Genomic DNA, 23374 nt, shown 5'->3' on the forward strand with positions numbered 1-23374 from the left:
CCATGTGGTCACCTCCGGGGCGGGCGGGAATCGAACTCATGCGGAAGCGGCTTTAGATTCTCAGTGCTGTGCTTTAACCTGCTGCTCCACCAGGGAGGGCCCGATCTGCAGTTTATTTAACTGGAAGTTTGAGCTATGAACCAACTCAGACCCGCCTGAAAAGGTCTGGAGCTAGAGTTCTGCCTTGTACCCCTAAACCCCTATGGCCCTCAGAGGGCAGGTGGCACAGCCCAAAGACCACTGATGGGGGCCGGTGCCCACATATGTTGGGGAAACTTGAGAGGACCAGTGTCTTGCTCAAGGCTCACGGTGAGTCAGGTAAGTGATGGGGCTTGAACACGGGTCCCCACCTTCCCTAGGGTGGGCTGTCACCCTTCTTCTGAGCCCAGAAGCCTTGCTGTAGCCCACAGGGGACCTAGGAATGGGGTAAAGGTGTGAACCCTGCCAGGAGCACAGAGAGTACACGCTGTGAGGTGTGGGGATCACCTGCCTCAGAAGAGGGGAGTCTGACTGCAGGGTGGGGGTGTGGACAAGCAGTGATGCTGTGTGGCTGAGCTGGGGTGGGTCCTCCCCTGCTGACATGTTGCTGAATGAGCCTGCTAGGCTTAGGAGAGCCTGGGGCTCAGTTCCACCCCCCATGCCCATAGGAAGTGTGCAGAGACAGCGAGGCTGTTTCACACGTGCTTATTGTTAAATGTTCAGCAAGCTTGTGGCCCACTTGAAATGGACACCACTGGGGGATCTTCCCATCCCCGAAGCTGGCTACAAACCAGACCTTGCACCTGCGGGCCCCTGTCCCCCTGGCTCGGCTGCCCTTCATCCCGCTTCTACCTGGAGATAGCTAGAATCTTTCCCTGGCAGCACTGGGTTGTGGCCACACAACCCAGACCCCCAGAGTCCCGGAGCTCAGCCCTCTAAGCGCAGCGGGCCAGGCCCGCCCTCCTTTGCCCCTCCAGAGCCCTGTCTGTCTGTGTTGGGGAGCAGAGTGTGCCGAGGCCACAAGGAGGGGCGCTGCTCGGGTAGGGGTCCAGCTTCCCAGAAGCTCCGGGCTCCCCAGCTTGCTCGCCTTCCTCCTGCCCTACACCGCACCCACAGCGGGGAGAGGGGTGTGTTACTGGGGTCTCCAGCTCAGGGGCGCTCCCTCACAGACCAGGTCCACCACTGACCCCGCCCCGGAACCCCAGGTCCGCCATCTGACATGACCCAAGCCAGCTAAGGTGCCTCTCTGAGCCTGGGGTTCTGGCATTAACATGAGGTCAGGGCCCCCCACCCCAGGGGGAGAAGAAAGCAGCTTCTCAATGTTGTCAGCCCTGGGAGAGCCAGAAAGTCAGAGGTTGAACAGGTTCCGATGGGCTCGGGCTGCCCAGGTTTGGACCCCTGAGCTGCCGCTTGTGCTAGTGTTTTGCTGCCCCGCTCAGTGAGCCTCTCTGAACACTGCTCTCAGAAACTGTCCCGTAGGGAGACACACTAGATAAACCTGCGCTGGCACAGCCTGAGACACGTGAGCTCTGGGTTCCCAGCTGGGGGTTCTCCCCAGTGATATCGCCCAGGGGACATTCCGCAGTGTCTGGAGACAGTTCTGATGGTCATGACAGGATACAGGTGCTGGGAGTACAGCTGTGGGCAAACCTCCCCTCATGCCCAGGGGTGAGCCCCACATGAGGAATCCTCCAGATCAAGCTGTCAGCAACGCTCAGGCTAGAAACCTCGGCCTGGGCAGTGGCATTCAGCTGGATGCAAACCTAAGTCTTTGCTCTTGGGAGCTTGTGTTTTAACGAGGCCAAGAATGAACACAGAAACAGTCAAGGTGGTGGTTACTATGATACTTGAAACAGAGGAATAGACAGAGTTGGAGGGTAAGTGTTCCGGCCAGGGTGGCGAGGGGGAGACCTCTCCGGGAAGGTGACAGAGACCTGACCAAGTTGACGAGGGTACCTGAGTAGCATCCAGGCAGGAGGGCATCCGTGCAAAGGCCTGAGGCAGGGAGGTTGCCTGTTAGGGAATCGACAGCAGAAGATCAGAGGGGCTGGAGGGAGAGTGGCAGAGCTGTCGTCACTGAGAGAAGCAGGGCTGGGACACAGAGGCTGTGGGGAAGTGGTGGGGACCCCCTCAGTGAGAGGACCCTGCCAGTGACAGGTGGACGGCATGTTCCTGTACATTTCCACAAGGGTCTCCGTGTTTGAATATGGAGGCTGGCCAGGCCCGGGCCTTGCACACCAGACTTCAAGCAACCCTTTGAGAGGGTCATGATTCCCGTCTGACAGAGAAGGAAGTAGAGCTATGTTCTGTGCTCAGAGGTCACCCAACTTGTAAGGGGCCTTGCAGGGTTTTCCCCTGGGTATGGCGTAACTCCCTGGGAAAGTGCGAGTACTATATTCACTCTCCCCGAGCTGTTCCAAGACTAATCAGGTGGTGTGTTGGGGTGTCTGCTGGGTGCCTGACCCTGGAGAACACTCCCTGAGACCTGGCTCTTTTCACTGCTGTCCTTGCTCCACCACAGCGACTCCAGCAGGCCAGTCGGCCGGCCATGGACTGGGGCCCATCACTGGAGGAGAACCGGACAGGCATGTATGTGGCCACCCTGGCCGGGAGCCAGTCACCCAAGCCGCTGATGGTGCACATGCGCAAATATGGGGGCATCACCAGCTTCGAGAACACTGCCATCGAGGTGGACCGAGAGATGGCCGAGGAGGAAGAATCTATGATGTGAGGCAGGAGGCAGGTGGGCAGGAGGCCCTGGCCACAGGGGGCAGCTGTGCCCCTGGGTTCTGAGGGGTCCGAGGCTGTGGGAGGTTGCCATGCTGATGCTGGTCCCCCAGTGCAAATCCCTCCTCGTGGCCTCTGCCTCTCCTGAAACTTGTCTGTCTACACACACACACACACACACACCCGCACGCACGCACGCGCACACACACACACACTCCCATTCAAAGCTGAGGATGGTTCAGCTCAGCCCCCACTTTGCAGATGGACGAACTGAGGCCAGGGAGGAGGGACTTGGCCAAGGTCACATGGCCAGGCCTCCTGACCAGCTAGCTTCCTTTCTCATGTGGCCACGGGTATCACCCTGCATTTTTGTTTAGAAGGGGCTCAGAGCCCCCCTTCTCTGGGGAGCCTGCCTGATACTTCAAAAAGCCAGAGATGGCAGGGACACTGGGCTCCAGAGGCCCCTGGCATTGGGCTTCAGCAAGTCGAGTGGGAGGAGTCCTGTGGGCCACATGCCAGGGTGACCTCCAGGCTTCCTGAAGGAAGGGGGACTGAGGGCCCAGAAAGTTCAGAGAGAGGAAGAGGGGAGATGGCCTTGGTGAGGAGTGGACCCAGCCCACAGGTGGAGGTTAGGCTGCTGGTCCCTGCTTCCCCTGAGCATCTACCGAGGCATGGAGGCAGGGAGAGGCGGGAGACGTGGGTGTGACAGTGACAGCAGGGTCCCATGGGGATGAAGCCTGGTCGGGACAGGGGTCCAGGGACAGTGGGGTGGGCAGGGGTTTGCATGATCTGGTTAGGCTGTAGGTAAAATATATTTGGGTCAGGGCCAGGCACAGGGTGGAGGCGGGAGACCTGCAGAAGGCAGGCAAGAGGGGCTGGTGGCCAGAGCTAGGTTTGGGAGGGGGGAAGAAAGGAGGACCCCCACTCTCCCTTCTGAGAAAGGTTCACAGCTTCCCTCACTGGACCCCCATGCTCCCGAGTGCAGGGAGCCCAGCGTACAATTCAGGCATGAGAGGGAGCCAGACCCATGCCATCTGCAGAGGCTGGAACTGGGGGACACAGTCAGGAACAGGGCTCCCCTCTCTTCCCTTCTCCTTCATCCTGGTGGCCCTCACTGTGCCCTCTGGCTCCAGCCACTGCTGGGAAATTGGCGGTGGGTGACCAGGACACTGATTGCTGGGAGATGGTCCACCGTGTGGCCGTCTGGTCCTGAGGCTGCCACTGCTCCTGGACGTGGGCCCTTGGAGGTGGGCATGAGGACAGACGCAGAGCACAGGGGCCGCTGACAGCCCCGGCCTGTGGCAGAGCCCTGGCACCTTCCGCCCCGGGCAGGCCACCGGCGGGCTGGTCCTGGATCCCTGCTTCCCTGGGAGCAGGCGAGCGAACAGCTGCGCCATCTGCACGTGCGTGGCCAGGTCTCCGGCTCCTGGTGTCTCCCCAGCCCATCTGTGTCCTGTTGGCTTATTGTTAATAAACACCGGTGAGATCACCCTCCTTGGCCTGTCTCCTGCCGCCGAGCGCCCTGAGGCGGGCAGCACAGGGCATGCTGGTCCCACTGGGCACACTGGGACCCGAGCCTCCTTTCTGGTCTCTGCCATTTCTCCATGGCAGTGGGGGAAGAGGAGGTGGGGAAGGATGACGAGATAAGAGACAAGGAAGGCCGGCAAGGCCCCTTCGTCCCCTCTTATTCATCCGGAAGAACTGAGGTCCACCACCAGAAAACACTTGCTCCGGGTCACCCGGCGGAGGCAGGAGGAGCCAGGTGACACACCAGGATGCCCTTTCCTTCCCCAGCGGCCCTGCATGAAGCTGGAGCTGGAAGATGAGGGCCGGCAGTTCTCAGGCTGGAGAGATTTCTGGTTCCCCCACCCTCTCCTGGCAGGATCTCGCCTTATCAAAGAGGGCAGGGCCTTTCAGATTCCAGTCTGGGGTATTTACAAAGGCTTTGATTCAAGACGGGAGGCAGGACCTCTGCATATTTCAGATATTAATAAATTCCCCCTCACAAGGGCCAGGCCCTCTCTTGTCCTCTGTTTGGCTTTGAGGTTGGAGAAGAGAGATGGGCTTGCTAATTTGTGGTGGATGCAAGGGTGATCTTGGCAATTCAGGGTACTTGCCCACACTGGTGGGGAGGTGGTGGGGGCGGCATGCGCCAGCGTCAGTAACAGACCCCTGCAAGCCCTGTGCTGGTCAGGAGAGTCCCCATGAGCCTCTACTCTGGAGAGAGGTGCTCTCTGTGCTCCGCCTGCCTGGCTAGTGTGCACTCCTCACCCAGCCTCAGCTGGGCTGCTGCCGGCCTCCTGGGAGCCAGGATTGAAGGATCCTAGGATTGGCTCCTTGTCAGCCTCCCCGCCCCCTGCTCACTCCCTGCCATTGGGTCTGTAGTTCCCAGACAGACAGGCCGCCTGACCCAGCCTTCCAGTCTGTCCTACTTCGCCCATTTCCCCTGCTCCCAGACAGCCTTTCCTGCCACGCCACAGTTCTCCCTCTGCTGCCGGTACCATCCCCAAGCGATCCTGCTACCTCCTCAGAACAAATGCCAGCCAGGACCCCACTGCCATGTTGCTGATTGGGCACCAGGGAGCCCTAGCTGGAGGAACCAGAACTACATAGTAGGCACCTCAAAACATCAGCCCTGTCTGGAGAAGCCCAACCTGCCTTCTGGGCTGCCCTGGGAGGGCAAACCCAGTGCCTACCAGAGAGAACAAAGCTTTGAGTGGAGCCCAAGAGTAAGTGGCCTCTGATCCTGAAGACAGTTGAAGAGATAAGAGGGAGTTTTAGGGACTGTGCTGAGCCATTGAAGAGAACTCCTCCCCCCACACCTCTGTTTTTTAAAAAAGATTTATTTACTTATGCATACAAGAGCTGAGGTGTAGGCCAGAAGTGTGGGGTTGGGGTGGGGCTGAGAGGATTCACCAGAGACAGAGGGGAACAGAACAGGCGGATTGACCAAAATCCACTGCTGAGGGGAGCAGAGGGTGGGTCAGGAGAGGACTGCTGCACCCTGCAGGTCAACTCCCTGACCAGGGATCGAACTCACTGCAGTGGCCATACATACCTTCATAGTGCTGCGCTTTAACCTCTTGGCTAAAAGGAGGCTCCAAGAACTCCCTCGCTTAAAGGGGAGTTGACCCCTCTGAAGCGTGAGCCAGGTTGACTGATACCCCCACTTTTTTTTTATTACAAAAGTTTATTTTTACATCATTTTGTACATTTTTTTTTCCATCTCAATTGTAATCCCCGCGGGTTTCCCATCACCAAGTCACCTGTGTGCCATCACCATAATCCTGTGCATTTCTCTCCCCCCTCCCCGTTTTTGATCCCATTCCCCACTCCACCCCCACAAAATGTCTCTGGTATATGGTTGTTCATTATTTTTGTTATTTTCTCGCCTGGTCCATTATACTCCTGCTATGAGTGAAACCATCCGGTATTTTTCTTTCTCTTTCTGGCTTATCTCACTAAGCATGATCTTTTCCAGCTCCATCCAAGTTGCTGCAAAAGACATGTGTTTCTCTTTTTTGGTTGCTGAGTAATATTCCATTGTATATATGTACCACATCTTTTTTATCCAGTCATCTACTTTTGGGCATTTGGGCTGCTTCCATGTTTTTCCAATTGTAAATAAAGCAGCAATAAACATGGGGGTACAGGTATCTTTTTCAATCAGTGTTTTTCTGTCTTTTGGGTAGATACCTAGGAGTGGGATTGCTGGGTCGTAGGGAAGCTCCGTGTTTAGCAGTTTGACGAACCTCCAAACAGTTTTCCATAGTGGTTGTACTAGTTTGCATTCCCCCCCGCAGTGCAGGAGAGTTCCTTTTTCTCCACATCCTCTCCAACATTTGTTGTTGCTAGTTGTTTGAAGATGTGTCATTCTCACTGGGGTGAGGTGGATGCCCCCACTTTTTAAGAGAAGTTGCAAGTCTGGATTTTTATGGGAAAGTTTCCATTTTTGAATGCGAGCAGCTGACTCAAAAGATGTAAAATAGCAAGGGTCAGTTAAGGCCTTCCTCCTGTCCATTGCTTTGCTCATTTAGGAGATTAGCAACCTGGGTTTAGGAGATTAGCCTCGCTGGAGCTGAGAGGAGCCCCTGCAGCCCATCCCCACCCTCAGGCTTTGCTTCCGCTTCCTGGCATGGCCATACCCTTAGACTCCTGAACCTGGAGGTTAGTGAACATCCTAGGAGGTGACAGAGGTGCCTGGAGGGTTGGCGGGGTTGGGGGGGTGGGAGGGGGGGGGGGTGCGTGTCATGATGGTGCCTATTCTGGAACTTGGCAGAGAACAGCTGAGGTGGGGTGCGCAGCACTTCCAGCCTGGGGTCAGGGAGAGCAGACGAGGATGGGGCTTCTCACCACACCATGGGGGTCAGCCTTTCCCCAGGTCAGGGGAGGGTCAGCAACACCAGCCATCATACTGACCGCCTTGGTGTTGTCTTCAGCAGGCCCTGCCGCCTTGACCCCCTCCTCCAGCCCAGACAAGTTTATCTTATAAACGGGGTCAGTGCAGTCTCCCCCGTCCAGAGCATTCGTCCTCCGCCCACTGGAGTCCTGTCCATCTTTCTGGTCTCCTCTCCATGTCTTCTGTGTCCCCTATGATGTGTGGACTAGGGGCTGGCTAGGCCTTGCACCCCCGAACCCTGACAGCACGGGCAATTCTGGACTCCTGAGACAACAGGGTTCATTTCCGAGCAGTTAGGGCTCCTATGGGGTGAGCCCAGGAAGGCGGCAGGGTGCCGTGGTGAGCGGTGAGCGTGTGTGTGGCAGGAGGCCTAGGGCTGCTCAGCCACCCAGACCCAGGGCCCTTCCCGCCTCTCCCCTCTCTCGCTGCAGCCTCAGGGTCCCCAGTGCCAGCTCACAGCCGTGCACCTCAGGGCATTGAACTAGTGCAGCTGGCTCTGGGGCCAGTCAGCGAAGAGTTAACCTGGCCCCAGCCTCCCTGAAGGCCATGTGACCTTTGGTTGCTGGGCCTCTGTCTGCGGTAGACTTTTCTCCAGACTCATTTTTTTCTGGTGGCTCATGGCAAGCTTGTCTCCATGGAGTCTGGGCTGTTCCCCTGGGCTTGTTCTCTTAGGCTGTTCCCAGCCCAGGGCGTCCTGCCCTGGAAGGGCAACTATCCCCAGCAGATCCTTGGCTGGCATGGCCTGCTCCATCCAGCTGACCTCCTGCTGCTTCGACCTTCTCCACCACCACAGATGGAACAGGTCCCCACCCCATAGTCTTCCTCCCAGCACCCCCATCCAAGGTCACTGGCGGTGGCGGGGGGGGGGGGGTGTGTGTGTGTGGAAGAAAACTTCTTCCTGCTAAAGCCCACAGCGTCTGCAAGCTGTATCCCTTTGGGAATGGTGGTGGGAGGGAACCGGGGCTTGGCCATCTGCTGGTCAGACCCCAGTCTCAGCCCCACTGCTGGGGACCATGCAGTCCAGCCAACTCTCCTGCACGTCTCTGAACCCGAAGACCCTCAGTTGTGAAATGGGGAGAATCAGTTTCCTCCTTCAGGGGATTAAATGAGACGGGCCCCCCGCCCTAGGAGGGGTGGTTCTCACTGGCTGCTATCCCTTGTACAGGCTGAGAGTGGACACCCAGATTCTGCCTCCAGCCAGTCCGGAGAGAAGAAGAGTGGTGGGCAGAGGGCTGCTGGGAGCCGGGGACAGGGCTGCTGGGAGCCGGGGACAGGCTAAGAGGCCCCGTTCCATGCCAGGGTTCTGTGAGGCTGGGTCTCAGTCTGTAAATCTGGGTGTCTGTCTGTAAATCGTGTGGGCTGGACAGGACCACTTCCCCATAGAGGTACCTCAGGGGACAGAGTTCTGCCCTACTCACTCAGTTCAGCCAGTGACAGGGCCCTGCCATGGATTGCTGCAGAGGGAGCCATCTGGGCATCTCTGGAACCAGATTCAGGGGTTGGCTGCGCTTGGTGGGAGGAAGTTTCTCTCCTCTTGCAAGACAGAATGAATGACCCACAACTTTGATGGCTTCTCCAGAAAGCCCGGGTGCCCTGCCAAACCAGAATGCAGGGTGAGGGTGGGGCCGCAGGAAAACCCTTTGGGGCCCCCCCGAGCTTGCTTTGACCTTGATTCTGCTGACCTGGGGTCAGGGCCCCAGAGAACTTCAAGGTAGGGGTGGGGGGTACTGGGGACCTGGGAGGGGCTGAAGGTCAATATTGATTGAGCTGAGTCAGGGGAGCTGATGGAGCAGCAGCGGGAGCCAGGTGGGGCTGGCAGATAATGGCACCTTCCAGCTCCCCGTGTGACTGTGGGAACTAGGGAAGGGGTGCTGGTACTTCCTAAAACTACAGCTGCTTGGAGCCCTGCCCAGCCCTAATGTATCCTGTTCTCTGAGGGTGGGGCCTGAAACATCTGGACTTTCAGCAAACTCCCTGAGGACTCTGCTGCGCTCAGCCTGTTCCCATACTTGGGGACCATAGTGTTATTCTAATAATGAGGAAACTGAGGCTTGGAGAGGAGAAGTGGCTCACCCAAGGTTGTCCTGAGGGATAATGATGCTAGTCCCCTCTTTCTTGGGAGAAGAATGATGCTAGTCCTTCCACTCCTGGCAGGGCCTGGGCCCAGGCTGCTGAGGGGAAGTGACCTCAGAGACCCTGGCAGGCCAGGTGGTGAGGGAAGACGGGGCTCCTCCAAGACTGGGACTGGGAGAAGGGTGAGTTCACAGAGGACAAAACTGGCCCTGTCCTGCCCTTGGCAAACATGAGTTTGCCGGGATGTTTCCTAAAACTCTAATTAGGGCCCCTGGGGGAGGCCACTTCCGTGTTTGGGGCACCCTGCCCCCAGAAAAGCGCACCCATAGTTAGCTGATTCAGAGCACACCGGCCCTCTGCCGTTCCTTGCTGTCTCCCCAGCTTCGTCTCCCAGTCCTACCTGACCACCTCCCAGCCCCTGCTCCCCAGCATTTCCCCGCCTCATCTCAGGCTGCCAGGCTGCCTCACCAAGGCCCCCTAGAAACCTCAAGACTTCCCTCATGTTCTCCGCCTCTCTTTGGCCCTCCACACTGCACCTCCAGGCCAGCCTGCCCTGAGTTGGGGTGTCCATAGGTCTGCCACTCTCTAAGTTGCCATCGGAGTTTCTTGGGGACAGAAGACAGGTCTCACTCATCTCTGGGCCTCCTGGGAGCACAGCCTGGCTGCAGGCACCCCAGCAGCCATCTGGGAAATCTGAACCCCACCCTCCTCCTCCTGCCTGGGCCACCTGGGGTGGCCCCTTGATCTCGCACCAGTCTCCTTGTTCTTTGGATGAAAAAGACAGTGGTGCCCCATGCTGGGGTGAATGAGGACTGTGAGAACATACATGAATAGGTCGCTGTGCCTGGTCCCTGGGTTAAGGGGGTGTCACCAGTGCAGTGAAGGAGCTGCTTTAGCCCTGCAGCCCCCCTCATTCTAGCAGCACACACATGTAGGGTCTGTTCCATGTAGAGTGGTAAAATATACACCCCACAGGGTGCTACCAGCCTCCAAGGAACACAGCTTCATAGACACTCTGCTGGGTGACTTCACACCAGGCACGTAGAAGGGGTGAATGCCAGTAGAGGGAGTCTGGGAGACTTTCTGAAGTGAGGAGGTGTAGCCATGCGCTGAGCCAAAGCTTGAGGGGACCTGCTCCCTGTGGCAGGTTCTGGAGTAAATGGACAGTGAAGTGGTGGAGACCACTGTCGGCAGCTGGAAGGCAAAGAGGGCCAAAAAGAAGCTTCCCTCAGAAAGCCAGTCGCTCTTTTCAGACCATCCAGGGATAGGGGAACTCAGGCCAGCATCTGGAAGGCCCGGACAGGAAGCTCCGTGCTCTGGTCAGGAGGGGGAGAGTCCTGCGGTAGGCACAGAGCCCCTGCCTCTGGGTCTCATTGTCCACATCTTCAGAATGAGTTGTTGACCTGGGGACAAGAGGTGTGAAGGCACTTTGTAAGCTACAAAGAACCACACTCCAGGGTGAAGGTGATAATAATGTGTTGAGTGTAGCTGGCACTTTCTGACGACTGAAGAAGGCCCCTGGCTGTCTCCTGGAAGCCCCAGGCACACCAGACCCTGACCTCCTGTAACCTAAGCTCGTGCTGCCACCTGCTGGTCTTCCTGTGAAATGGCACCCAAGCCCTCAGGCTCCCAGGTAGGGCAGGGAAAGGACCTCCGGCTGGTGCTTTGGCAGGCTCCAAGGTTAGAATGAAGTGGCAGCACCCAAGTCCCTCTGCGAACTGCCCCTTGCTCTTTGCAGCCCTGACCTCTGTTCTCACTGTGAAAGTCCTCAATGTGAAAGGGCACAGGCCCTAAGGGCTTGTTCCTCCACCCCCTGGCAGCAAGGACAGTCATTGCCGGGAGTGGCTTGTGCTGTTGTTCTGGAGTCTGAAGGCCAGACCATGGCCTGGGGGGCCTGTGAACCACAGGATGCACATCTCCTGGACTGCATTCATCCCAGTCTCCTGGGCCGCCACTTTGGGTTTGGCTGGGACTGTCCAGTTTAGCACTGAAAGTCAGCAAACTGGGACAGTCAGGGCCCCAGTAAGGCCAGAGTTTCTACTTCACCACTGGGCTGTGTCAGAGCTGCTCAGGGAACCCAGCTGGTCTAAACCGTAGTGGCTTCTGTCTGCTCAATGGCCCTTCTCCTGCTGTCCCTCTCTCCGGCCCCAAAGGTCCTACCCCAGGCACTTGGTCCAAGCTGTTTTGTGGGTAGAGACCCTTCCTTTTCCCCTATTTTAAAGCCATCCTCCTGGGCTCTGAGGCTGGTGGTTAGGTGAGGTTGGGCTCAGAGAAGAGAAGGGGGTGGGAGGGACTTCTGGAGCATCCTCCTTCTTACGCAAGGGGAAACTGAGGCCTGGAAACAAGACTTGCCCCAAGCCTCTGAGGACACTCACTGTGAGCACCACCTCTGTGGTCCTGTTAAGGGCACTCCATGGACAGAAAGGAAGCCAGCTTCCTCCCTGGCTCTGAGGGTGAGACATAATCCTACAGAGATTGGCTTAGCCCTGAACACAGCACCAACCCATTCAGATGCTTGGAGCTCCGATTTTGTAAGGAGGGGTTTTAGAAGGGAAACAAAAACTCCCAACACTTCTACTTAACCAAAACAAGGAGACAGCCAGTGCACAGAAGTTTGTAGCTATTTATTGCACTGAAAACACCAAGAATAAAACAGATGTCCCTTCCCTCCCTCCCCCCATAGCAGAAAGTTTGAGCAGTGGTCATTCAAGTTCACAGCCACATGTTAAAAAAAGAAAAGAAAAGAAAAAACTGAAACAAAACCCCAAACAAATAGTAACAAAGACACCAGCACGGGGAGTCAGGCAAACACCCCCCCCAGAGGGTCTCTTCCCCTCCCCCCCCCCCCCCCCCCGACGGAGACAGGAGATCAGCCTGGGGCGGGCACAGACCTGGGCAGACCGGGAAGATACTTTCCTGTAAACGAGCCTCGCCTTTATCTTAGGCCTGGATTGTTTTTGCATCTACAGGATGTTTTGGAGGAGGGCAGTCTGGCATGGGGGTAGGCTTTGGACCGCCTCTCCTCCGTCTCCCCTGCCTGCTGCCTGGGGATGGCACCGGAGCCCTGTGGCCCACACCGGCTTACTGCCCACCCACAGGCGCGGCCGTCACGAGGAGGCCAGCTCAGCCTGGGGTGGTACCAGCTGCCACTGCTCTGGCACTTGCAGAAGGACCCAGTGGGCGGGAATCATGCCAGCAAGTGAAAGGCTGGACATTGGGGTCCTCAGCTCAGTTTCCTCTGGGGGAAACTGAGGGCCAGAGAGGGGTAAGGGACTTGCCTGGGGTCACACAGCTAGTCTGGTCAGAGCTGAGAATGGGCCTCTGTGGACCCCCAAGCCCTGGCCCTTTCCCCACGGTCACTGCTGCTAAGTGGTTGACAGGCACCAAAGAGGGCAATGACGGGCAGGTGGGGAGGAGGACAGGAGTCCAGCCGGGGACCAACCTGTTGGCCCTCACAGGTGCATTGGGCTTCCCCCACAGCATCCGGTTGGATGTCCCAGCCATCTGGCAGCATAGGCTGGACAGGAACATGCGGCAGGAGGCAGTCCTCAGGGGAGAAACTGAGGCTGGAGAAGGGACCAGACTTAGCCTCGGTAATTACCTCATCCCTGGTGAGGGCCAGACCTTCACCTTTGGCCAGAGGATGGCTGTAGGGAGCTGGCGTCTCATGGGGAGGCAGGTAGTTTTGTTGCTGGGACATACCCAGGCCTTTTGGGGGGGCCTGCAGGCCAAGTACCTGCCTGTGAGCTTGTTTGCAGAGGCTCTGCCAAGGCTGAAGGCCAGTGATGACCAGTCTGGACACAAGGAGACTGGGTGCCTCTTTCCCGGCCGGCAGCCCCCGCCCTGCCTGTTCCGAGCCCCGGGCAGGAGCAACTGAGAGGCCCTGCTGGCAGGTGCCACGGAGGACTCGGAAGCTCAGATAGGCCTGCCAGTCCTGCTCCAACCAACACCCAGGACCCCCTAGCGGTCGGGGGCTCTAGAGCCTGCTCCAAATCCCTGGGGATGTGGCTCTTGCTCCCCTAAAATCCTCCAGAGGGGACAGTATCTCATGCTGGCAAAACACGGCCACACAGAGGCCAAAAGCACAGAGAGGCAGCAACATAATTCTGAGTCGGACACTGAGAATACAACCTCTATTTTTTGTCCAAAACATGTAGATTGGTTTTGTTGAGTGTTTTTTCTTCTTTTCTTTTTTTTTTCAACATACTTACTGCATATAAAGTCATGCAAAGAAAACAGTGCAGATAGTAGATCCCAGCGGACGTGCCCAGACATTTCACATCAGAGGCAGTCCCAGGCAGGAGAGGAGAAAGAGATGTGACCCGGCTGCAGGATGAGCGTGAAGAGAACTCCCCGGGGCTCTGCCTGGACCAGCAGACACCCAGGGGAGCAGTGATGAAGACACATGCTCGTGAACCCCAAAGACAGGTGGGGGCCATGGGGCATGAGGGCGGCACACAGAGGTGATGGGGTGAAATCCTGGGAAGCATGGTGGGAAGGACCCCCATTTGGGAGGCGAGCGAAGTCCAGACGTCGCCTCCCGACCACTCCCCTCCACTCTCTTTGCCCCAGTTTGCTCTCAGCCCTGACACCTGATGCTTCTACAGTTCCAAATGGAAGCTCAGGACCAAGAGGTCAGTGCGGCCCTTTCCTGGGAGCTGAGTTTGCCCCGGCCCCAGAGAGCCGCCACAGGTGACAAAGTCCATCTCAAAGATGACATTAAAAAAAGGACCTAGAACGGAAAAAGAACTACCCCTCATCCCTCTCCCCACCTCCCCTTCCAACCCAACCCCACCCTGCTCACAATAATTCGAGAGGTCTAGTTATTACAGAAATATCCATTAACGCAAAGTCCATTTACGAAATACACAGAAGTTTGGCTATAAAAAGGCATGCGGTCCAAGTAGAAGTGATACCTAAATGTTGCTTTCTTTTGCCCCCAAAACAATCCAATTCTCTCCCTCAGACGTGATGAAGCTGGAAATCTCCAGGCCCGACGGCCGGTGGAATGAGCAGTTAGTGTGGAGGTGAACATCAGCAGGAGGAAGGAGAGAAGTGGGGGCACCCTGAGAGGATCGCGCCCCCCCCACACTGAGGGAGAAGGGTCAAGGGGAGACCCGAGGGAGGGCAGGACCTGATGGAGAAGAATTAGGGAGGTAATTTGAGGCAGGAGACTGCTGGGCCCGTTGCCCCCACACCTTCCCCTGGAGGGGAAAGCCTCGGGGTTTGGGGCTTTAACTGCCTGCCTGGGGGACCTGGGAAGAGGAGCAGCTAGGGGAAGGGGTGACAGATGCCATATCCCTGCCCACAATCCTGCTCCTCCTCCCTGGCCCGGGGGACCACATAGCGGGGCATGCTAGCCTCCAGCCAAGGCAGAACCAGAACGACACTTGGGTGGGCACCCCAGGGGCCAGCGCCTGGGACGCTCAGACCTGAGGGACTCCCACCCAGAGATTGAGAGAGGAGTGAGGGGCAGGGAGAGCTGGCCCTTTGCTGTGAAGTCACGATGGCTTTTGCCAACAGGCAGCTTTTCTTGATGCCGGTATGGAGATGATAGTGGTGGTGATGAGGTGATGGGTGGGGGGATTCCAGCACAATCCAAAGGGGAGAACCAGCAGCCACATTCTTCAGACAAAAAGTGGATCTCTGTGGTCCAGCGCCCACGGCCTGGTCCTTCAACTGCAAGACACAATAGAAGTAGGACTTCGAGGGGGTCTTTCCCGCCCTTCACCTCCTTCAGTGGCGTCAGCTACCTCTGTTGAGCCTGCCCAGGTCGGTTACAGCCACACCATCCTGAACGCATTCGATCGCGTCTGATCTCGGAAGCTAAGCAGGGTCGGGCCTGGTCAGTACTTGGATGGGAGTCTGAGTCGTTCTTCCCTGCACCCACAGGCCTGGTCTGCTGCCTGTGCCCCAAGGCATTTGAGCAGCCAGGCTCCCCAACACATCCCCCCTGAAGTCCCACACCACCCATTCCTTTAGGTGACCCTAAAATATAGGAGGGAAAAAGGAAGAGTTCTTACTGGGGCAGGACAGAGGGCGCCCCCGATCTGTGAAAGTGGACAATCTGCCATTTGCCATCCCGGCGGTGCCAGACACGGGTCTCCTCCGATTGGGCTGTGCGGGGGATGCCGCCTGCGTCCAGATACTGCGTGATGCGGATGTAGGCGATGCAGGCAGACTCGTCGCCCATCAGGTGGATGTGGGGGTTCAGGATGGTGGTGTGCACAGGCTTGCTGTTTCGAGACCACACTGGAGGTGGGGACGGGAGGGGCAGAGGAGATGGAACAGAGGGACTTTGGGCTGCAATTCCTTCCCTTCCCCAACTCCCAGCGATTCTCAGTGGAGACACTGCTGCCTGTCTCATGGCCGGGGGTGGGGTCTCTGTGACAGGACTTGGCTACCTAGGAGTTAGGGCAGAAGGGCTAGGTGACTAGGTCATATCCCAGTTTACGTACGATGGACTTCAGACTCACCGAATACTTCGAAGGCAAGGGAGTGGGATTTTAGAATCACATTATCTCAGGCACACAGAGGTACAGATAGAAGCCATTTGGAGAATTAATTACGTATAGACCAGATCACTCCCTGAACACGAGAGCTAAGCTGGGATAAAGTGCTAAGTGACAACTGGCCCTTTGTCTCTGGAACAGGGATGCAATAGGGAGTGGCGGGGACTGTGGTTAAAAGTCCACCATGACCCATCTACTGAGAGCACACTGTAACAAAGCTTCCGGTGGTTGCTGTGAGTCAGACTCCTGTGGCTGCACTTTCTTATTTTTCCAGGAAATCAAATGATTGGTAGCTAGTTGAAATGTGAAACTTTACGCATGCCACACAAAACATATCTAGAGTCCAGATATGGTCCATTGGCCTCTCATTAGCCCTTTCACCACAGGCTTACAAGATCAGGGAATATTAAAACCATAGGACCTTAGAATCTTGACAGCATATGATGGTGTTGGTGGCCTTGGGGAGAAGCCATAGTGCTTTCCACAGCTAGAGGGAATCACATAGCTCTTGTAGTCATGACAAAGCTGACAAAAGTACCTGAAACCAGCGCCCGCTGTGTGAAACGTGTCACTCTTCTTCTTATTAATTATTATTACTTGGTTCTGGGAACTCTCCCTTTTTTTCAGCAAGATAGAAAACAAAAGCACAGAGAGACAATGACCCAGGGAGGGGCTGGTCAGGGATCACCCAGACCTTGGGTGTCAAGGGGAGCTCCTATCTTCCCGTAGGGTAGCCCAAATAGGTTCAAATCCCACGGAGAGCCCCACCCTTAGAGATGTCTCTTCGAGATCCTGTAATATTAGGGGGAAACCCCAAAACACTTTTTCCCCCCACCCCCTGATTCTGATGCCCAGCCAGGTTTGTGAGTCACTGACTCCTTGAAAAACTGTAAAATACTTTTTCTTTTTGTTCAAGAGAGCAAGCAAATAATAGTACAGCCCCAATATTATAATTGCACTACACTCAGGCTTTGTATAAAGGACACACAATTTCCGAGTGTCTTCTATGTAGACAAACGGGCTTTTACAACTTGAAGCTCATAAACAGGGAGCATGTCAGCTGTTTGCATCCTAGGCTTGGGACTGACCTCAGAGGTCCTACAGAGTGCCAGGAAACTTCTGGAAGATCTTTTAGTTTAATGTACCCATTTAACAGATCTGGAAACTGAGGTCCAGAGAAGCAGTCTGACTTGTCCCAACCTGGGCCTATTCCTAAAATAAATGCAGTGGAACCTAGCAGGGGTCAGTCTCCAGACAGGACTCTGGGAGGGCAATCTACAACAATCCCAGAAGGACAAACAGTACCTAGCATTGTTGAGAGCACTGGGCCTTGCTGGTGTGTGTGTGTGTGTGCATGGGGAAGAACAGATTGGGGTCCTGAGGAAAATTTGTGAGAAACAACCACTTTCATGTGGGATCTCTTGAATAGATGGCAGGAGTCTAACCGCCATCCTCGGGATTAAGTTGAGAACGAGGGTGGACAAAGGCAGGTCTTCCTCAGGGACGAGGGGTAGGAGGACGGGACTTGGCCCAGAATAGCAGTTACTTGGGTCTTGCTCTTGTGGGTCCTTTGATATGACCAGATGTTCCAGCCCAGGGGATCTAGGGTCACGAGGGGCTGACACGAGCCCAGGTCAGCTGCCGTCTCTCCCTGTTGAGGCCTCTGGCCATCCCTGTGCCCCTTCAGCCAGCTCTTAGCCTGGCCTCTGCTCTGCTCTGTGAGGCTTGGGGAGTTCACTCTGGGGAACCAGCATCCCCAGGGGACAGGACAGTGTGCAGTTGACCTTGGCCATCATCAAGGTGACTCTGGGGATTGGGAAAGTCCCCCACTTCTCTCCACAAGAGAATCCAATCTATGTTAATAACCCTGGAGAGCTAGAGTGTGCGTTATCAAGGGTGCGTGCAACATCCTTCTTCACAGCTTTTGGGGGGTGCTCTTGAGCTTCTATGCTCGTAAGACTCAGTCTGGTGGGGTGCAAGACAAGAAGCGTGTCCTGCTGGAGCTGCTGCATGCGGACCAGGGGCTCGCGGGGCATGAAGGAACACTGGCATGAATCAGGACTGGGTCCTGACTGTCTGGGTCCTTTGGACAAATCACTTTCCCCCTCTGGGTCTCAGTTTCCCCTTCTGAACCATGAGAGTTCGACTCAATCACACTTAGTAACATAGGTACCATCTTTGACCTCCCTCAAATGCCACCTGAACTTACTTCATGAAAATATTTCCTTAAATTGATGCACTTTATAATTTACATAATTATCTTAAAATAAACTTTCTGGTTATAATCATTAATGAACAACCAGTATCACAGAATACAAGTTTCGTAGTAAGTCCAGGGAAAATGGAATAAAGTTCTGTAGCCCTAGTTCCGTGCTCCTGGCCACGAGACTGGCTGTCTCTTTGATAAGGAGGCAAGTCATTAAGTCTTGCCCCTCAGCTAACACCATGAGAGCATTTCTCTCATGGAGGAACCAATGAACCAACAGTCCCTCAGCGGCATACGCTCTTCCCTTTGGGGGACCCTGGTTGTGCCTCCTCTCGGGGTCTCCACCGAAATGCACACACACCTCTAGTCTCCACGTGCTTTGGCTCATGTCTGCCTGAACCTCGACCCAGGTGAGTCACAGACACAGGCAGAAAGCACCCAGTCAGGCCCAGCCCCAGCCCCAGCCCCAACAGCTCCTGGTGACAAAGCCACGGTGATTCCTGCAGAGAGGCCCAGAAGGACAAACAGAGACAGAGACCTAGACACACGGGCAGGGCACAGCAGTGTGACCCGGACGCCCCCTCTCCATTATACCCACCCACAGAGGACACTGCATGGCCACACACGTGCCAACTAGTGACCAGCAGGGCCTCCAGGGCCAACATGAGACTAGCTTGGGTGTTTGAGCCAGCGGGCAAGTCCCCTTATCCTTCAAACAGGAACTCAGGCTTCCCAGACCCCACCCAGAGTAGTAAGCAGGGGGAACCCCAGGCCCTTGTCAGGCTTACCCCATTTCCAGACCACCCCCACCCCGGCCCCATCCCCAGCCACACGCGGACCAGGGTTAGGAGAAGGATCAAGATGATACCAACCCCTGTCCACTTGTTCTTCCTCTTCGCTGGCTCCTGAGCCGCCCCCGGGGCCCTGCCTGTCACCCTGCTGTGCCATCTGGCAGGTCACAGAACGAGAGCAGACAACAGGCACCCAGAGAGAAGGGATTGCTCACGGTTTTCAAAATAGAATCGATGGAAGTCCAGGCCCTCCACCAAGTTCCCCAGGGCCTCGGGCTCGAAGGCTGTCATTCCAGGGTCACACATCTTCCTGAGGGGACAAAGTCAGAGGAGAGAGGGGCTGAGGGAGGCCACTCTCTCATTGCAGGGGCCGGGTCCAGGGGGTTGAGCCTGCCAGTGGCAGTGACTGTGCCCAGGTGTGAGTTCAGTGGGTGGGAAAGGGCTGGCAAGCTGCTAAATGGGGGGGGGGGGGGGGGGGGGGAAGGTTGCTGACTGGTTGGTGCCATTCAGAACCCAGAGGTGGGGGTTTGGTGCCTGGCTCTGCTTCTTACTGGCTACGAGAACCCTGCCCTCATCGGGTGGCCTAACCCCTGTAAGCAAGATCCTGTGAATGGGCACTGAGTGTGGTGAGCCGGGATCATCCCGTGCCTGCTCTCTACAGTGCACCCAGGACGGTGGGTTCAGAGGTGGCCTTTCCTTTTCCTTCACATCGAAGAGACTTCTGCCCACCACCAAGTCACCAAGAGGAGAAGGGCCTCATTAAAGCAGGGTGCTCTATTGTGAGCAGTGACCCCCACTGTGAGCCTCAGTTTCCCCCTCTTTGAGATCGGCATTCTCTGAAGTAATTCCCAGAGGGAAGGACTGTAGTGCATGCCAAGGAGGCCTCAGTTCTGTATTTTTGCTTCAGGACCCCCTTCCAGGTCTGCCTCCTGAAAGAGCCTCACAGCCAGGTTGGGAGGGAAGAACACTGTTGGTTCCATGCCCAGTTCTCTGAGAGCTTCTGTGGTACAACCTGGATCCCTGTGATCATGACCATGAAGCCAGGGACAGGAAGAGTCCCTGACCCAAGTAAGAACTGGAGACATGGGGTGGATGTCAAGCTGGTATGTCTAAGCTGGACTCCATGGCCCGTGCGGCACACTCCTGTTCATGTGACTGCAGACAACTCACGTCTCCACTCGGGACCTCAGTTCCTCCAGGTGGGTCAGCGAGGGGCTGAGGGCTGTGCTCAGATCATAGGGGATGTTCAGGTCTCTGCCGGCTCCAGAATCCTCGAAGGCAGGGGCAGCGGCTCACTCTGAGCACCTGGGAGACTGAGCACCCCCATTGGGGAGACCCTTTTCTAGAGACATCTGGGGATCTCTGCCCCCTAAAGTGAAAGGGCTTGGAGACCAACTCCGCTGCACCTGGGGGAATGAAGCTCAGTAGATGAAGGGCTAGCCCAGGCCTCACACGGCTGGACTCAGCACCACGGGCCCCAGAGTTCATAGCAAAGGGTGAAACTTTAAAGTGGGCTGCAAATGCTAGAGGAAGTGACATCACAGGTGGGAGGGAGTCCCCAGGGCCTCCAGAATGGCACTGGGCCCCTTAGGGTCTGCAGAGACTACCTCTTTTTCCCTCTCCCCCTGGCTGTGTTCCTCCAGAGCCATCCTTGGCCTTTCCCTGAGCTGACTTAATTCTTTCTGGGGCTGTTTAACAGTAGGCCCCTGTGCTTTGGTACAACACTCAGTGCACATGGGCACACACAACTGTGCACAGTCGCACATGTGGACACGCCTGGGCCAGTACATGCACACGCACCCATGCAGCGTCAGGCCCACAGCCGCCCCTTCCCAGGTCCTTGGAGATCATCAGTCAATTATCGCCTCCAGAGATAGTCAGTAAACTTCTGGGGCTTTGGCATCCATTGCTAAAACCGGCCCATAATTTTGAATGTACTTGTCTGCCTTTGGGAGACGAACTTCAGCTTTTGGGTGCCAAAATCTAGGAATAGGCTACCCAAGGAACACACCCCAGTCAGGTTATTCCCACCTTGATTACCCAACAGGCAAGGGTCAGTTGCCTTAGTTGGCAAGCTCTGTCCACCAAAAGATGGAGGTGGTGTCCCCAGGCCCAGGCCTGGTCAGCCCTGGTTGAATCCAGCAGGTCCTCATCCCTGAATCCTTGTGCGCCCAGGGCCGTTGAGGGTCAGGCCCGGAAGACCGTGGGAAAACACCAGGGGGCGCTCCAGGCCAGCCTTTGCCCAAAGCTGCCCCTCCCAGGGCTGGTTCAAGAGGGTGGGAGGTCTCCTAACACCCGCTTCCTTTCATGTTAATTTTGTGCTGGCGGCCTTATTCCCCAGAGGCCTGAAGTCTCCATCCTGGGGCATAAGGAGCCCTCTGCTCACCAGGGATACATGCTGCACCCCGTGGGTTCTGAGAGGCATAAGGAGTCCTGTGGTGAGGACCAGGACCACATAGAGGACAGGAAAGGCCTGCCTCCCTCCACTCCTTCCCCAGCTTCTCTCCCAAGTAGGCCAAGGCCGTGTGGAGCCCACTCCTCTCTCCTTGGAGGAGCAAAGGAGTTCTTCCAGAAAGATGTGAGGAGGAGGCAGGAGAGGTGGAGGACTGAGGTATAGAGAAGCATCGTGAACAGAAAGCTTCATTGAAGCATTAAGTCCAAACACAAATCAGAAACGTGACTGCGGGCTGGTTCACAGCACATGCAGGAGGGAAGCGCGGGCAGAGCCAACGACCCCCAAGCTGGTCACTCAGCACCCCTGAGCGGCCCCGCAGGCGGGACATGCAGAACGGGCCCAGCCGACTCACGTGTAAGACTCAAAATCTCCATTGCTTATGGCTTCAATCAGCTGCTCTGTCACTTTTATAATTTCCTGTTTCCGCACTGCAAGGCAGGAGGGGACACAGAGAGGTCACGGTAGAAGTGAGGGCCAGGAAGATAGCGACTTTCTTGAGGCCCGACGGTGCCAGCCTGCACTGGGCTTGACGCCTCCCCTGGAGTGTCTCATGAGCCCTCACATGGCCCCCGAGAGGTGAGTGTCATTAACCCCGCTTCACAGAAAGGTGAAAATCTCCTCAACTGCAAGGGCCAGAGCCAGTGCCTTCATCGGCTGCCTTTGCCTCCAAGAGCAGCCCTGATGGACATTTTTACTCAAGGCCTGCTTGGAGCGCTGGTTCCCACTCCACAACATGCTTCTCCTTCACTTGCTTTGCCACCTGAACCAAAACAAGGTCAACCACAGTGATTGTCACCCAGGGCCATGAACCGGGACTCCCTGGTGACCAAAACTGGGACCACTGAGGAAGGTGAGGGTTTACTCACCCCTTAGACCTGGGGGAGATTTCTCCTGTATTCAGGGGCATGTGGGAATGAGGCACTGAGCTATCCAGAATTTCTAGGCATAATGAAAGCCAACTACTGAGCCTGGCCTCCGTCCGCCAGGGAAACACCACAGCATCTGGTGTCTCGGGTAGAGGGTTAGACGTGAGCTGTTCCAACATTGCCATCTGTGGAGTGGGCCTGGCACCAGCGCTTAGGCATCCAGAGCCGAACATATCATGAAAAGAACCCGACTTCAGATCCAGAGACTTCATCTCGACTTCATCCAGCCCCTGCCCCTCACAGCTGGGCCACTGTGAACCCTGGTTTGGTCTTCGGCTCACAGGTAGAGATGACACACCCTCCTCCCAGGTGTGTTCTGAACATGGGTGAGATGACGGCACCAGGCACTAGCCCAACCCCTGACACACAGTAGGTGCACGTGGTGAGCGCTGCCATGTGCCCCACACTCTGCTGTGCCTGCTCCTCACAGAGGCTCTGGGAGCTGAGTGGACAAGACCTTCCTGCGCTGCTCATGTGAGGAGGCTCACAGCCTTGAAGCTGGTGTCCTATCCCAGCAGCACAATCCTAACAAAAACCTTACTGGGTTTCTTGGGGACAGGCCTGCCAGCTCCAGCTTAACTTCCACCTGGCAGCTCATTGGCCTACTGGAGACATCTCAGGAAATTCAAATGAACATGCTGCCCACTTCCCAGTGTGGGGCACAGAAGAGGGTCCCAGGCCTGCCCCTTCCTCACCACTACCCATCACACCTTCAGAGCATTCAAGCTGGAAGAAGCTTGGAGCCCAGCGACTCATCTTCCTGATCAAATTATTGGGAAAACTGAAGCCCGGTGACAGGTGGTGACTTACCCAATGACACAGAATGTATCAGGTCCATATCCTGGCTCGCAACCTGACAAGACCCTAGTGACCCCACACAACTAGGCCCTCCAGTCAGGGTCCCCACCCCACAGAGGTAGCCGTTAGCCTCTCCAGTGTTAGTCACCACCTCAAGTGACAAGTTCTTTCTCCCCAATTCTACTAAGAATTCTCACACCTGAGTTTTTCTGGTTACTCAGTGTTACCCTTTTCTCTTGGGGGACCTGTCTGGGCTGGGGGCAGAAACAGCATGATGAATGAAGGGATGGATAAAAAAAAAAAGGAAGGGCCCTCCCTGGTGGCGCAGCGGGTTAAAGCACAGCACTAAGAAACTTAAGCCACTTCCTCATGAGTTTGATCCCCGCCTGCCCCGGAGGTGACCACGTGGCATGGCAGACCTCTCCTGACCCGCCCGCTGCTCCCCTCAGCCGTGTACTTCGTTGATCTGCCTGTTCTGCTCCCTGCTCTGTCTCTGGTGAATCCTCTC

General features: G+C 56.2%; 2 protein-coding genes across 5 annotated transcripts in view; one reads left to right on the plus strand and one right to left on the minus strand.

Moving 5' to 3' along the window:
* SLC6A7 (solute carrier family 6 (neurotransmitter transporter), member 7) overlaps positions 1-4343 on the plus strand; it is an 18540-nt gene extending 14197 nt beyond the window's left edge. The window contains exon 9 of the mRNA XM_012727683.1: positions 2501-4343. Coding sequence (XP_012583137.1) covers positions 2501-2772 — 272 coding nt within the window. The 3' untranslated portion in view covers positions 2773-4343. The remainder of the gene's footprint in view (positions 1-2500) is intronic.
* Positions 4344-11790: 7447 nt separating this feature from the next.
* CAMK2A (calcium/calmodulin-dependent protein kinase II alpha) overlaps positions 11791-23374 on the minus strand; it is a 61500-nt gene continuing 49916 nt past the window's right edge. For 2 of the 4 annotated variants that reach the window (XM_004686881.2, XM_004686882.2), the window contains 4 exons: positions 21495-21570; positions 18903-18997; positions 15202-15430; positions 11791-14857 (listed from right to left, as the gene is read on the minus strand). In XM_004686881.2, coding sequence (XP_004686938.1) covers positions 14854-14857; positions 15202-15430; positions 18903-18997; positions 21495-21570 — 404 coding nt within the window. In that variant the 3' untranslated portion in view covers positions 11791-14853. Of the gene's footprint in view, positions 14882-15201; positions 15431-18902; positions 18998-21494; positions 21571-23374 lie in introns of all 4 variants that reach the window. The other 2 variants (XM_012727901.1, XM_012727902.1) reach the window with 1 other exon arrangement.

The sequence above is a fragment of the Condylura cristata genome, unplaced genomic scaffold (genome assembly GCF_000260355.1).
Source record: "Condylura cristata isolate star-nosed mole 26May11 unplaced genomic scaffold, ConCri1.0 scaffold00021, whole genome shotgun sequence".
Taxonomy (NCBI): Eukaryota; Metazoa; Chordata; class Mammalia; order Eulipotyphla; family Talpidae; genus Condylura; species Condylura cristata.